The 13334-nt window shown below is 39.8% G+C and overlaps 1 protein-coding gene across 1 annotated transcript; it reads left to right on the top strand.

Annotated features, from left to right (window-relative positions):
- The first annotated feature begins 11419 nt into the window (after positions 1-11419).
- LOC125147583 (glyceraldehyde-3-phosphate dehydrogenase-like) lies at positions 11420-12508 on the top strand. The gene is given in 3 exon segments (XM_047824670.1): positions 11420-11675; positions 11678-11756; positions 11758-12508. Coding segments are annotated over 3 exon segments (1083 nt in total). The 5' UTR covers positions 11420-11422.
- The last annotated feature ends 826 nt before the right edge of the window (positions 12509-13334 follow it).

Genomic DNA, 13334 nt, shown 5'->3' on the forward strand with positions numbered 1-13334 from the left:
AACAGGCACATGAAAAGATGTTCAGCGTCGCTCCTTATCAGGGAAATACAAATCAAAACCACACTCAGGTATCACCTCACGCCAGTTAGAGTGGCCAAAATGAACAAATCCGGAGACTATAGATGCTGGAGAGGATGTGGAGAAACGGGAACCCTCTTGCACTGTTGGTGGGAATGCAAATTGGTGCAGCCGCTCTGGAAAGCAGTGTGGAGGTTCCTCAGAAAATTAAAAATAGACCTACCCTATGACCCAGCAATAGCACTGCTAGGAATTTATCCAAGGGATACAGGAGCACTGATGCATAGGGCCACGTGTACCCCAATGTTCATAGCAGCACTCTCAACAATAGCCAAATTATGGAAAGAGCCTAAATGTCCATCAACTGATGAATGGATAAAGAAATTGTGGTTTATATACACAATGGAATATTACGTGGCAATGAGAAAAAATGAAATATGGCCTTTCGTAGCAACGTGGATGGAACTGGAGAGTGTGATGCTAAGTGAAATAAGCCATACAGAGAAAGACAGATACCATATGGTTTCACTCTTATGTGGAGCCTGAGAAACTTCACAGGAACCCATGGGGGAGGGGAAGGAAAAAAAAAAAAAAGAGGTTAGAATGGGAGAGAGCCAAAGCATAAGAGACTTAAAAACTGAGAACAAACTGAGGGTTGATGGGGGGTGGGAGGGAGGAGAGGGTGGGTGATGGGTATTGAGGAGGGCACCTTTTGGGATGTGCACTGGGTGTTGTATGGAAACCAATTTGTCAATAAATTTCATAAAAAAAAAAAAAAAAAAAAAAAAAAAAAAAAAAAAAAAAAAGAAAACAGGTTAGGACCCGTGAAAAGAAAATACTACAGGAGAGTAGAATGTGTCCCAATATTACATTATTCCTCGGAACAGTAGGAAGTAAGAGACCTTCTCATTTGCCAATATAGTTTAGCCCCAAACCATGCTGTACTTAGGCTTGTGCCCAATCCCAGGACCACATTCTGCCTGAAATGGGGCAAATGCTTTAGGGATATGGTCAAATTAATTACATCAAGACAAAGCCAATAAATGCATTAGGGAGCTTTAAAAAATTTTTCTCTTGTTCAAGAGGAAGATAAATAATTACATTTGAGTTCATGACCCTGGTTTTTAGAACAAGTTTTGAAAGCAGTTTCCAGTCCCACAGTGATGACTGAACATGCATGCATATGCATGCGCGCATGCGCGCGCACACACACACACACACACACACACACACACACACACACTGGCATTTGGAGGATGCTAGCCTATTATTCATCCAGGATTGTTTCAGCTAAATGAAATGGAACAGGAAGGAAACAGTTTCCAGAAGACAGAGGTACACCAAAAGGAACCCACTGCTTTGGGAGAATTGAAGAAAAAATTAGTGAACTTTCACAGACAATCTACAGCTCTTCATGAATAATCTATGAAAGAACGAAAAATAGGACACCTTCCATAATGTTGGTATTTATGAGGTAATAGAACGTGCATGTAGACTGCCTACTGGGGACATCTCAGGTAGTCTGAATGGTTTTCTCATTGAGGGGAGTACTTGGTATCTGTAGATATGTAGATGGGGGTTTAATGCCTATTGAATGATGGAATATAGAATTTACGGTAAACTCCTTAATCTAACTCGTTTAGAAAGACCATAGCAATTCTATCTCCCTACCATCTATTAAATGTCCTGGGGCCAGTATGCACATTTAGATAGGTGACAGGCAGCAAGCTAAGCTATAAAACTAGCTTCTTTCCTCAAAAGTTTTTATGCCTATTTAGGGTAGAGGTGGCAAATCTGTAGAAAAGACTTTGATGAACATCAAAAGTTGCTTTTGACCCCTTTTCTCACCCATTTAAAGAAAATAGGCTTCATAGCCAAACTTTTAAAACTAAGATATCGCTTGAATTTCCAATTTCCTTAAGAAATAGGAAGACTCCTAGCAACACAAGGTTTGTGTTCTCGCATGGCTATGATTATTAGGTATTGAGTAGCAAGTCCCCCCCTTAGACAGGACATGTTGGTTTTCTTCCCTAAGTCCTCACCCAGCCCATGTTGTGTCCTCCATTTGATTTTAATCCTTGATTTGGAGACGTTACGCATGCTTGTCTCCTTGCCTCCACTCTTGTTGCTTTATGAAGCAAGGTTTGGCACATATAGCATATCTCTATCTGGTACATACTTTGTGTTCTAAAATTCAGTTGTAGGTAAGTTTTCTGGAACTAAACCCATTTACCCACAGGAAAAATATTAATTTAGTTTTACAAATATTTTAAAAAATGTTTTTAATGTTTATTTATTTTTGAGAGACAGAGCATGAGTGGAGGAGGGGTAGAGAGAGAGGGAGACACAAAATTCAAAGCAGGCCCCAGGCTCTGAGCTGTCAGCACATGCAGGGTGTGAACTCACAAGCCATGAGATCATGACCTGAGCTGAAGTCAAAGGCTTAACCAACTGAGCCATCCAGGTGCCCCCATTTTTACAAATATTAACTGAACTTCTCCTATATGCAAATCATTAGATAAGGTACATGGGAAGGAAGGCAAATGGAGCAAAAGATATGGTTTTTGCTCCCAAAAGGTCTAGGAAAGGCCATTAGTGTTTATTTAACATATAGTGCACTTGAAATGAAAACATAATGGAAATATAATTTGCAATTACTTGCTACATTACGGAAAAAAAGAAAGTTGCATGTTACATGTTTTATCCTGAAACATTTTATCCTGTTTTATCCTGTTTCTTGTGGATAAGCAATGATAATAAGAAGTGGATGTTACAGAGAAGGACAGCCTCCATATGTTTTCACTCCTATGTGGATCCTGAGAAACTTAACAGAAGACCAATGGGGAGGGGAAGAAAAAAAATGGTTAGAGAGGGAGGGAGCCAAAACATAAGAGACTCCTAAAAACTGGGAACAAACTGAGGGTTTATGGGGGGTGGGTGATGGATATTGAGGGCATCTGTTGGGATGAGCACTGTGTGTTGTATGGAAACCAATTTGACAATTAATTTCATTAAAAAAATAAAATAAATAAATACACTTAAAAATAAAAAAATAAAAAATAAAAAAAGAAGTTGATGTTGCCTGTTGTCAGTATTTTGAAGGAAAAATCTGAGAAACTTCTAGGAATTTAGAGGTGAATGGTACTTGTTCCCTTGGCATTTTTAGAAGATTTTGAATCATTATATTATTTTTCTGTATTTCTATTTAGGGAGATGCAAAATGCAGAATGAAAAGAGAGGAGAGAGGTGGATAGTGAAATAGAAAAGGAAAAGGATAGAAAGAGAAAGATGAAAAAGGTTTAAAAAGGCTATGATTCCTGAGTTGGAACTAATGAGGAGGAGAGATGCACTTGTGTCCTGATCTATTGATGTAAAATGATATAGACATGTCTTTTACCATAGTCAATATCTTTCACATTGGAAAATCTAAGGATCAGTTGTCAATCTTCATGTTATACTTGATTTATCAGAGTGATCAGAGAGGTCATCACTCCATCCCTTTAGAAATATTTTGGCTTGTAGGACACCATGCACTCTTGGTTTTCCTACCTTACTAGCTGCTCCTTCTGCAGATTACTTCTCCAGATTACTACTTCTCCAGATTACTACTTTTTCTTCTCCAGATTACTACTGGGTTCCCACAATCTTTTTTAAAAATGTTTTTTTTTTCAACGTTTATTTATTTTTGGGACAGAGAGAGACAGAGCATGAACGGGGGAAGGGCAGAGAGAGAGGGAGACACAGAATCGGAAACAGGCTCCAGGCTCTGAGCCATCAGCCCAGAGCCCGAGGCGGAGCTCAAACTCACGGACCACGAGATCGTGACCTGGCTGAAGTCAGACGCTTAACCGACTGCGCCACCCAGGCGTCCCTGGGTTCCCACAATCTTAATGGTAGAGTGATCCCAACACTCATTGCTTGAGCTCCTTTGATTTTCTGCTTACCTGTACTCCCTTAGGGATCTCATCTGACTCATGGATTTAAATACCATCTGTGTGCTAATGATCCTCAAATACATACCTCAGCCAGGTACATATCTCAAATACATGCTACAGATTGGTGGATTCTTAATGTTTCCACTGGGTGTCTAGGAGAGATCTCAATTTTAACATGCAGAAAAGCAAATTCCTCATTTTTCTTCTCAAAGCTGCTTCTCCCTCAGTTTTCTTTATCTCAATGGAAAGGCCATCCACTTTTGTCCGGGCCAAAACATTTAAATTTTTTTTAATGTTTCATTTATTTTTGAGACAGGGAGAGACAGAACATGAATGGGGGGGGGGTCAGAGAGAGGGAGACACAGAATATGAAACAGGCTCCAGGCTCTGAGCTGTCAGCACAGAGCCCGACGTGGGGCTCGAACTCAGGGACCGAGAGATCATGACCTGAGCTGAAGTCAGCTGCTTAACCGACTGAGCCACCCAGGCACCCCAGGCCAAAAACCTTTAGAGCCATCCTTCACTTGCTTGTTTCTCTCACTCTACATTTCATCCTTTTGAAATTTTTTTACCTTAAAAATCCAAATTCATACAACTTCTTATCACTTTCATCATTATCATCTTAGTATAAGTTATCATCATCATCTTCCTGGGTTATGGCAATTTGGGGCTCCCATTCTTATACCACCAACAGTCTATCTTCAACACAGAGACCAAATAAATTATTTTCATATATAAAATTACATCCATCCTCTGCTCAAAATCCTCCAATGGCTCCCCATTTCACTAAGAGCAGAATTGCAAGTCCTTACCATGGCCTCTAAACCTCCAAAATCTCTGAGTTCATTACACTCTGAGTTCACCTCCAACAACTCCTTCCTCACTATATTGCAGCCCTACTTGCTTTTTATGCTATTGTTTGAACATTGCAGGGATGCCCACTGCCTCTGGTCCTTTGCATTTTTTTTTTCTGCTTAGAATGCTAACACCACAGACATGTGCTTCAGTTCTTTGCTCAAAAGTTAACTTCTCATGGAGACCTTTCCAAACCATCTTATTCAAAACTGGATGGACCTCTGTGTACCAGCCACACACCTCCAATCCCTCTTCCTTCTCTATTTTCCTCCATAGAAATTATGACCTTATATACTGTATCTTCTACTTGTTTTTGTTTTGTGCACCCTACACTGAAATGTAGGCTTCTTGAAATAAGATATTTATTTGACTATATTTCCCACATTGTAATTTTTCATCCTTGTGACTTACTTATTTTATAACTGGAAGTTTGTACCTCTTAACCCCCTTTACTTATTTCACCCTTTTCTTCACCCCCCTTCCCCCTGGCAACCACAAGTTTATTCTCTGTATTTATAAATCTGTTTCTATTTTTTTTGTTTATTTGTTCCTTTGCTTTTTTTTTTTTTTTTAGATTTCACATGTAAGCAACATCATATGGTAATTGTCTTTCTCCATATTTCACTTAGCATAATACCTGCTAGGTCCATCAATGTTGTTGTGAATGGCAATATTCCATTCTTTTTTATGGCTGAATAATATTCCATTGTGTGTGTGAATATATATTCACACAGACACACACACGTGTGTGTGTGTGTGTGTGTATTTATATTGCCACATATTCTTTTCCATTCATCTATTGGGACACTTTGGTTGATTCTGTCTCTTGGCTATTGTACATAATGCTTCACTAAACATAGGGATGCATATATATCTTTTCAAATTAGTATTTTCATTTTCTTATAGTAAATGCCTAGTAGTGGAATTGCTGGATCATATGGTATTTCTATTTTTATTACATTTTTTAGAAACCTCCATACTGTTTTCCATAGTGGCTACACCAACTTGCATTCCCACAAACAATGCATGGGGGTTCCCTTTTCTCAACATCTTCACCAACACTTGATACTTCCTGTTTTTTCATTTTAACAATTCTCTCTGGTGTGAGGTGGTACCTTGTTGTGATTTTGATTTGTATTTCCCTGATGATGAGTGATGTTGAGCATCTTTCATGTGTCTATTGGCCATCTGTATGTCTTCTTTGGGAAAATGTCTATTCAGGACCTCTGCCCATTTTTAATTGGAATATTTGTGTTTTTTATGTTAAGTTGTATAAATTCTTTATATATTTTAGATATTAAACCCTTCTTGGACATATCACTTGAAAGTATCTTCTCCCATCCAGGAGGTTGCCTTTTCATTTTCTTGATGGTTTCCTTCACTGTGCAGAAGCTTCTCAGTTTAATGTCGTTCCAATTGTTTATTTTCATTTTTCTTCCCTTTGTCTGGGAAACAGATACAGAAAATACTGCTAATTCCAGTGTTCAAGAGTTTACTACTCGTGTGTTATTTTAGAAGTTTTATGGTTTCAGGTCTTATATCTAGGTGTTTAATCCATTTTGAGTTTATATTTGTATACAGTATAAGAAAGTGGTCCAGATTTATTGTTTTGCATGTAGCTGTCTAGTTTTTGAAGGAAGATATTTTCGTCTGTTTCATTATTATTGTACTCCTCATATCCAGGAAAATACAAAATATGAGTTCAACAAATAGCTACTGAATGAATGAATGAATGAATGAATGAATAAAAGGAACTGGTGCAACTAATTATTTGATCAGATAGCAACCTGATTTAAACACCAGGTGGCGTTTGGCACCACAGTTCCAAGATAGTCAGTTTCCTAGACTACCAATTAAGAAAGGAGGTGAGAAGTTCAAGGAAGCTTGTGATGTCTCATTGAGTAGAACCCACTAGGCCTTTTTCTTTCTTTGTCACCAGGTCATATGCCATCCTCCATTCCCTCCCCACCCCTACCATGGGGCCATATGTATAAGGAGGAATACTGGTAAAATAGTGGAGGATGGCATGGGAGTCTGACCACCTGCCTATCTAGCTTACTTGTGCCTTCTGGACTTTCTCATGCTAGATACCAATAGTAGCACTTTCTTCTTATGATGTATTGGTGCCAAGTCCTTTGAACTTTATGATTTGGTGGGTCTAGAAACCCAGTTCCTGACGGGAAGCTCTGGCCACATGATCAATTGATGTTCCAAGGTCTGATGCTAGGAATAAGTAGCATATGTGGGAGATCTTTTTAAGAGGTCTAGAAATCTCTGCAGTAGTTAGAATGAGACTTGCTACAAATATAGACCTAGAAGTCTGTATTATCATTCTTCTTTAGAGCTCACTATAGAGCTCACTATACACATCTGTTGTCAACACAGATACCTCTAATACCAAAGGTCTACTAGGTCTGATGCCCCAAGTAGAAAGGCTGCTTGTACTGTACTTCGGACCTGTTGCAGATCTCTTTCCTTCTATGGGATCCATTCAAACCTGTAAGTCTTCCATGTCTCTCAGTAAGTGGGTGGAAGCAGTGTTTACACATGTGGAATATGCTGCATCCAGAGCCCTTTTAGGCCTACCAAACATTGTGCTTTCTTCACAGTGCTAGGGGTTATGAGATGCTATAATTTGGCACTTACTTTGGAGAGGATGTCCTAGAATACAGTCTTATTTGGGGAGGGGAATGAGAAGGGAGTTTCTCAGTTTTCCATTTGGCTTTTCCCACTATAATAGCTCTTAACCTACAAACTAAAGAAGCTTTGTATGAGTTCTAACAACTACCAAGTATATTTATTCCAATTATACATTCAAAGACTGGGGAAATGATGATGGAGTAGGTCCATGGACCCCAGTGGACCCACAGTAAGCAGGGTGTGGACCAGAGCTCCATTTATTGTATGTACCCATATAGCCCTACTATAATAGAGGCCTATGCTGATGTTTTGATATAAATGTTAATTAGGACTCTGTGTCCTATAGTTCTCATTCAAATATTCAGATATTTCTTTTTCTCAAGTGTAAAGTTATTTGGGTAAATGGACAGAGGTCCCTTATGGAAGAATCATTAGCAAGTAACTTTTCATGGTGTCATGGAATTCTTTTTCCTAGGATGACGTTTCCATCAGTCAGTGTATTCCAGGTCTGAGGATGGTTCATGTCTCAATATTGGACAAGATCTGAATATTGGAATTTTTATTGAGGTATCCACTTCCAGTCTCTTGATCATTCATCTTTAATTTCATTTAATTGTATAACTTGAGAAATACTTCCATAGGCTGCCCATTTATCATGACATTTGGAGCACCATGTTCTCTTAACCATCTCCATGGTTCTTTACAAGTCATACTTCATTACCCATTACTATTTACTATAATTGTGCTTACCTCTCTTTTTCAGTGAAGTAGATTCTTTTCAGTGGTTTCAGTTATCTGGATTCTTTTATTTGGGGATCCTGTCATGTCCATGGTTATCAGGGAGCCTAGTTCTTTAGCAGGATCTCTTATTGCCCCGGATGACCAAAGACAACTGCCATTGAGCTTCTTAATGATGTTAGTTCCCCTCTTACTGGCACATTACTTAACACTCTGGTCAATGGACTGTCCTGTAAGCCCTTTCTTAGAACATTGTGGATGGGTGGGTTTTCTGGCCTTATGTATTATATATAATCTAATAGCCTCACTTCTCTGAATCTTTTGATTACTGTCTTAACCATCTGTCCCATTTCTACTTCATTAGGTGTAGGCTATTGCTTTGTCCAAGCTTCCAAGAACCATCCTAACAGCATATTAGCACTGTCTCCTGGTATTCTTGATGGGATGTAAACCTTGGATCACAGTAGAGTGCTCACATATTGATGAACTCATTCATTTCCAACTTCACATTCTGTTCTCCTTGATACAGCATACTCAGGATGTAATCTCATGGAAACTCTCCTGGCTCCTGCTGGGAAATTGTTGGCTAGGTAGTGCAGCTTCTTTGATATATAGTTTTTAACATATTTTAGCAGGCTCAGAACTACCCCAGATGGGTTGTTATAACTTTCTCCATGACCTGGTGGCCAGGAGATCTGACCTAGGGCAGATCACAAAGGGATGTGTGTTATTTTGTAAGGCAAAAACTTCTGTACCATCTTCAAGCAAAAGTGGAGTGGGGAGTGCAAGGCTTTAAAGAGAGGAGTGGACCACTTCTGAATAGATAGAGGATTCAGGGGAGTCTGAATATATACAAAGATTCAAGATTTTCTAGTGCATCAATGAACATGTTTGCATTTCAAGTCTCCATGTCCCACTCCTTCCTAATCAGAATCCTGCCTGTACTATAAAAGACCTGCTGGTGTAGAGAATTCAACCTTCTCTGTTTCTCTGCCTGGGTCCAATCTACAGATTTTCTGTCCTCTGTTTGCAGGAGATGAGAATCTTTTTTGTATTATTGAGGAGGCCCTTAAGGTCTCATACCATCTCATGTTGGTGGTATTTTACCCTTGGACTTTCATTTTTATCTCAGTTCTCCATTAGTGGATTTTTAAAATAGTTGCACCATAACTGCACACTAGTGATAGAATTCTCATTTTGTAACTAGGTGATCCAGCTCATAAATTCCATCTTGTGGTTGCCTTCCTAGAATCATTTTTGGCAGGAACTGTCCCAGGTTGGCTTCCTCAGTTGACTAAGGCTGTGAGGTTTCCATGCAGAAGGTTAATTGAGGAGTGCTTTTAGTACCAACACCTGTGATGAGTGAGAGTCGCAGGACCGCGCAAAGGAAGAGGTTGAATTGTGATGTAGTTGCAGGAGAGGCCTCAGCTGAGATCTGGAGCTGTCATGTTTTTCACAGTTGTCCCAGTTGAGTCAAGAAACTTTGTACTCCAGCACCATCAGTCACTGGATGCAGATGCCTCCAGGAAGAAGGATGTGTATTCTTTTCACCTAGAGCAATTCCTGGGGAGGAATTCAGTTGTGAATTAGCAGTCTGTACTCTTGGCAGCTGGAGAAATGGGTGCCTCAGTCTATTTGGGACTGAGGACTATTTGGGCAGTGGACCACAGAGTTCACCACAGTTCCAGTAGAGATATGTTGAATAAATGATTGAATTGTCCTTTTGGAGCTATAACTCCTTTTGGAGTTATAAGCCTCTTGAATTTATATTCCATTTGGATTGTTATGTAGTAATTGGCATAGCACCCTCCATATAATAGTTGACTGATCAGTATGTGTTCAGCAAGTATACGAAGGAATGAATTTTAGGGCTCTTATTCATTGTGACTATTCTAGTCCCAGTCAATACAACGGAGGTTTTAACTATAATCCCTTGCATTGCGGTTTTAGAAAATTTGCCACTCCCACAAAGAAGGATGCTGTGGGTTTACTATTTATGTGTAACAGTGACTGGAAAGGTCACTTTGAAATGTGGTGGTGTGAGTGGGCACTACCTGAGCCTAATATTCATGCTACACTGACTCTCAACCATGACATAGAACCCACTAGTGCCTGGCGGATGTCAATTCATTGGCATGCATGGACTTAGGTAGAGGCTGAGTCTTGTGTGCTGTATAAATGCCTATTAGTTTCATTCTGAGTACTTAAAAGCATACCAGACATGCTTACAAATTCTTTCTTGGAAACAGATTGTTGGTAAGTGCTTTATTTCCTCTCTAAATACATAGTTTGTCACCACATGCATTAATTCTTCATTAAATGATGTCAACATTCTACTAGGTAGAAATAATTGTACCCTTTTCTTAGGTGCAATTATCCTGATGAAAGTAATTAGTCAACACAGCTACTTAAGAAGGAGCCCTGCATTTGGAAGAGATTCAACTTATATGTACCATGTGGTAGGGATTTAGCTTGGCACTGGATTCAACTTGGCAACACGTACAACTTCTCAGAGGGCTCCTTGGTTGTTGTGTTTTTCTGCATAAAGGTGATATCCCCAGAAAATCCGGTACAAAGAAAACATACTTACATGTATTAAGACCCAAAGCATACCTGTTATTCTGACAAAAATTATTTGTATACATTATTTTTTTAATCCACACAAGAAAATATGATTCTAATTTTGCTTTATTCTCTCCTGCCTGTTTGCCAACTCACTGGACCTTCAGCTAATGTTGTACATACACATAAATCTCTCCCTTGCCATCAACTATGCATTTGGAGTTTGGATTTTGCTAAAACAAATAGAATAAAGCAACTCTTTAATAGTGTGAGATCTGAGGCAGTTTGTGATGGTGGACAGTTCCTATCAAATTTTAAACTCTTTAAGTTATTCTTACTCTCTTTCTGAATAAAGAGGTAAAGATATTTTTTCAAAGGCTCTCAAATCTCTACTGCTAAATTTTCTGGGAGTGATGGCAATCCTGATTAGGATTTGTGTTACACAAGTGTTTGCAATTGTCAAACTTTAGTGAATGATCATTTTATTTCAAAGGAAAAGACTGGAAACAAATATTGAATTCTAATGATATGTATACTAAAGTATTTATGGAGAAGGATACCAATGCCTGCAATTTAATTTGAAATGCATAAAAATAATATGAGTTACCTCTCTGCTTCTCCCTGTTCAACAATCACATCTTCTGGTGTAGTGCCAGCTGTGTCCCCAAGACACGATGGTGAAAGTTAGAGTAAACAGATTTGGCTGTATTGGGCACCTAATTACCAGGGATGCTTTTAACTCTGGAAAAGTGGATATTGTTGCCATCAATGACCCTTTCATTGACCTCACCTACATGATCTACATGTTCCAGTGTGATCCTACCCACAGCAAATTAAATGGTACAGTCAAGGTTGAGAATGGGAAACTTGTCATCAATGGAAAGCCCATCTCCATCTTCCAGAAGAAAGATCCCACCAACATCAAATGGGTGATGCTGGTGCTGAGTATGTTGTGGAGTCCATTCGGGTCTTCACCACCATGGAGGAGGCTGGGGCTCACTTGAAGGGTTATCATCTCCACTCATTCTTCTGGTGCCCCCATGTTTGCGATGGGCATGAACTATGAGAAGTATTACAACTCTCTCAAGATTGTTGGCAATACCTCTTGCAACACCAACTGCTTGGCCCCTCTGGCCAAGGTCATCCATGACAACTTTGGCATCGTGGAGGGACCCATGACCATGGTCTATGCCATCACTGCCACCCAGGAGACCATGGACGACCTCTCTGGGAAGCTGTGTCACCATGGCCAAGGAGCTACCCAGAACATTCTCCCTACTTCTTCTGGTGCTGCCAAGGCTGTAGGCAAGGTCATCCCTGAGCTAAATAGGAAGCCCACTGGCATGGCCTTCTGTGTCCCGATTCCCAATGTGTCAACTGTAGGTATGATCTGCAGCCTAAAGAAAACTGACAAGTACAATGACATCAAGAAGGTGGTGAAACAGGCATTAGAGGGCCCCCTCAAGTGCACCCTGGGTAACACTGAGGACCACTTTGTCTCCTGTGACTTTAACATTGATACCCACTCTTACACTTTTGATGCTGGAGCGGGCTTTGCTCTCAATGACCACTTTGTCAAGCAAATTTCCTATTATGACAATGAATTTGGCTACAGCAACTGGGTGGTGGACCTTATGGTCCACATGGTCTCCAAGGAGTATGAGTCCCCTGGACCACCAGCCGAAGGAGCAAAAGAGGAAGACACAGTGCCTCAGCTGCTGGAGAATCTTTGCCCCAACTCACCCCCCCCAACATACTGAGAATCCCCCAACCTCTACACAGTTTCCATCACAGACACCCTGAAGAAGGGGAGGGGCTTGGGGAGCCCTACTTGTCATGTACCATCTATAAGTATACTATACCCAGACAAAAAAATAATATGAGTGTTGGATGAATATAGGGATGGATAGATAGAGTTGTGATAAGTAGAGTGAAATGTTAATTAATGGTAGAATCTAGGTTATAGGTACAGGGGTGTTCCATGAAAAATTATAAAAATTTTTCTATATGTTGGAAATTTTCATAACAAAATACTGGAAATAATCACCATTGGCACTCCTTTTGTAGTGCCCTTGAGGCAAACTTTGATCAAAAGGGTGTAACAATTCAATTTATCCAAGGTTTACTGAGCACCCACCTTGGCAAAGTTTGGTGCCGGGTATGAGATTTCATTGGGATTCCATACTTAGAAGTCTTCCTCTATTCTTAGATGGGGCTAGTGCTCTGAGCAGCTCTTGCCCTCCCTTTAATTCTGATTCCAGCAGGGAGAATATAGGTAAATGTATCCCAACACTTTGGAATTGATGGATTCCTTCCTTCCTTCTTTCCTTCCTTCCTTCCTTCCTTCCTTCCTTCCTTCCTTCCCTTCTTCCCTCCTTCTCTCCATCCATGTGTACTCTATTTCTCTGTTTGGTGTAGGTCGTTTAAAAAGTGTTAGAGATGGAGTTCTACAATCAAGAAGGTTAACATGTAATGGGAATCTCAGCATGAAGTCACTATTCCTGAAAGTTCCACTCTGACATTGTTTATTCATACTTTCAGACAACATCACTTCACAACGAGGTATGTAATGTAAGATATGTGAAA

The sequence above is a fragment of the Prionailurus viverrinus genome, chromosome D2 (assembly GCF_022837055.1).
Source record: "Prionailurus viverrinus isolate Anna chromosome D2, UM_Priviv_1.0, whole genome shotgun sequence".
NCBI lineage: Eukaryota > Metazoa > Chordata > Mammalia > Carnivora > Felidae > Prionailurus > Prionailurus viverrinus.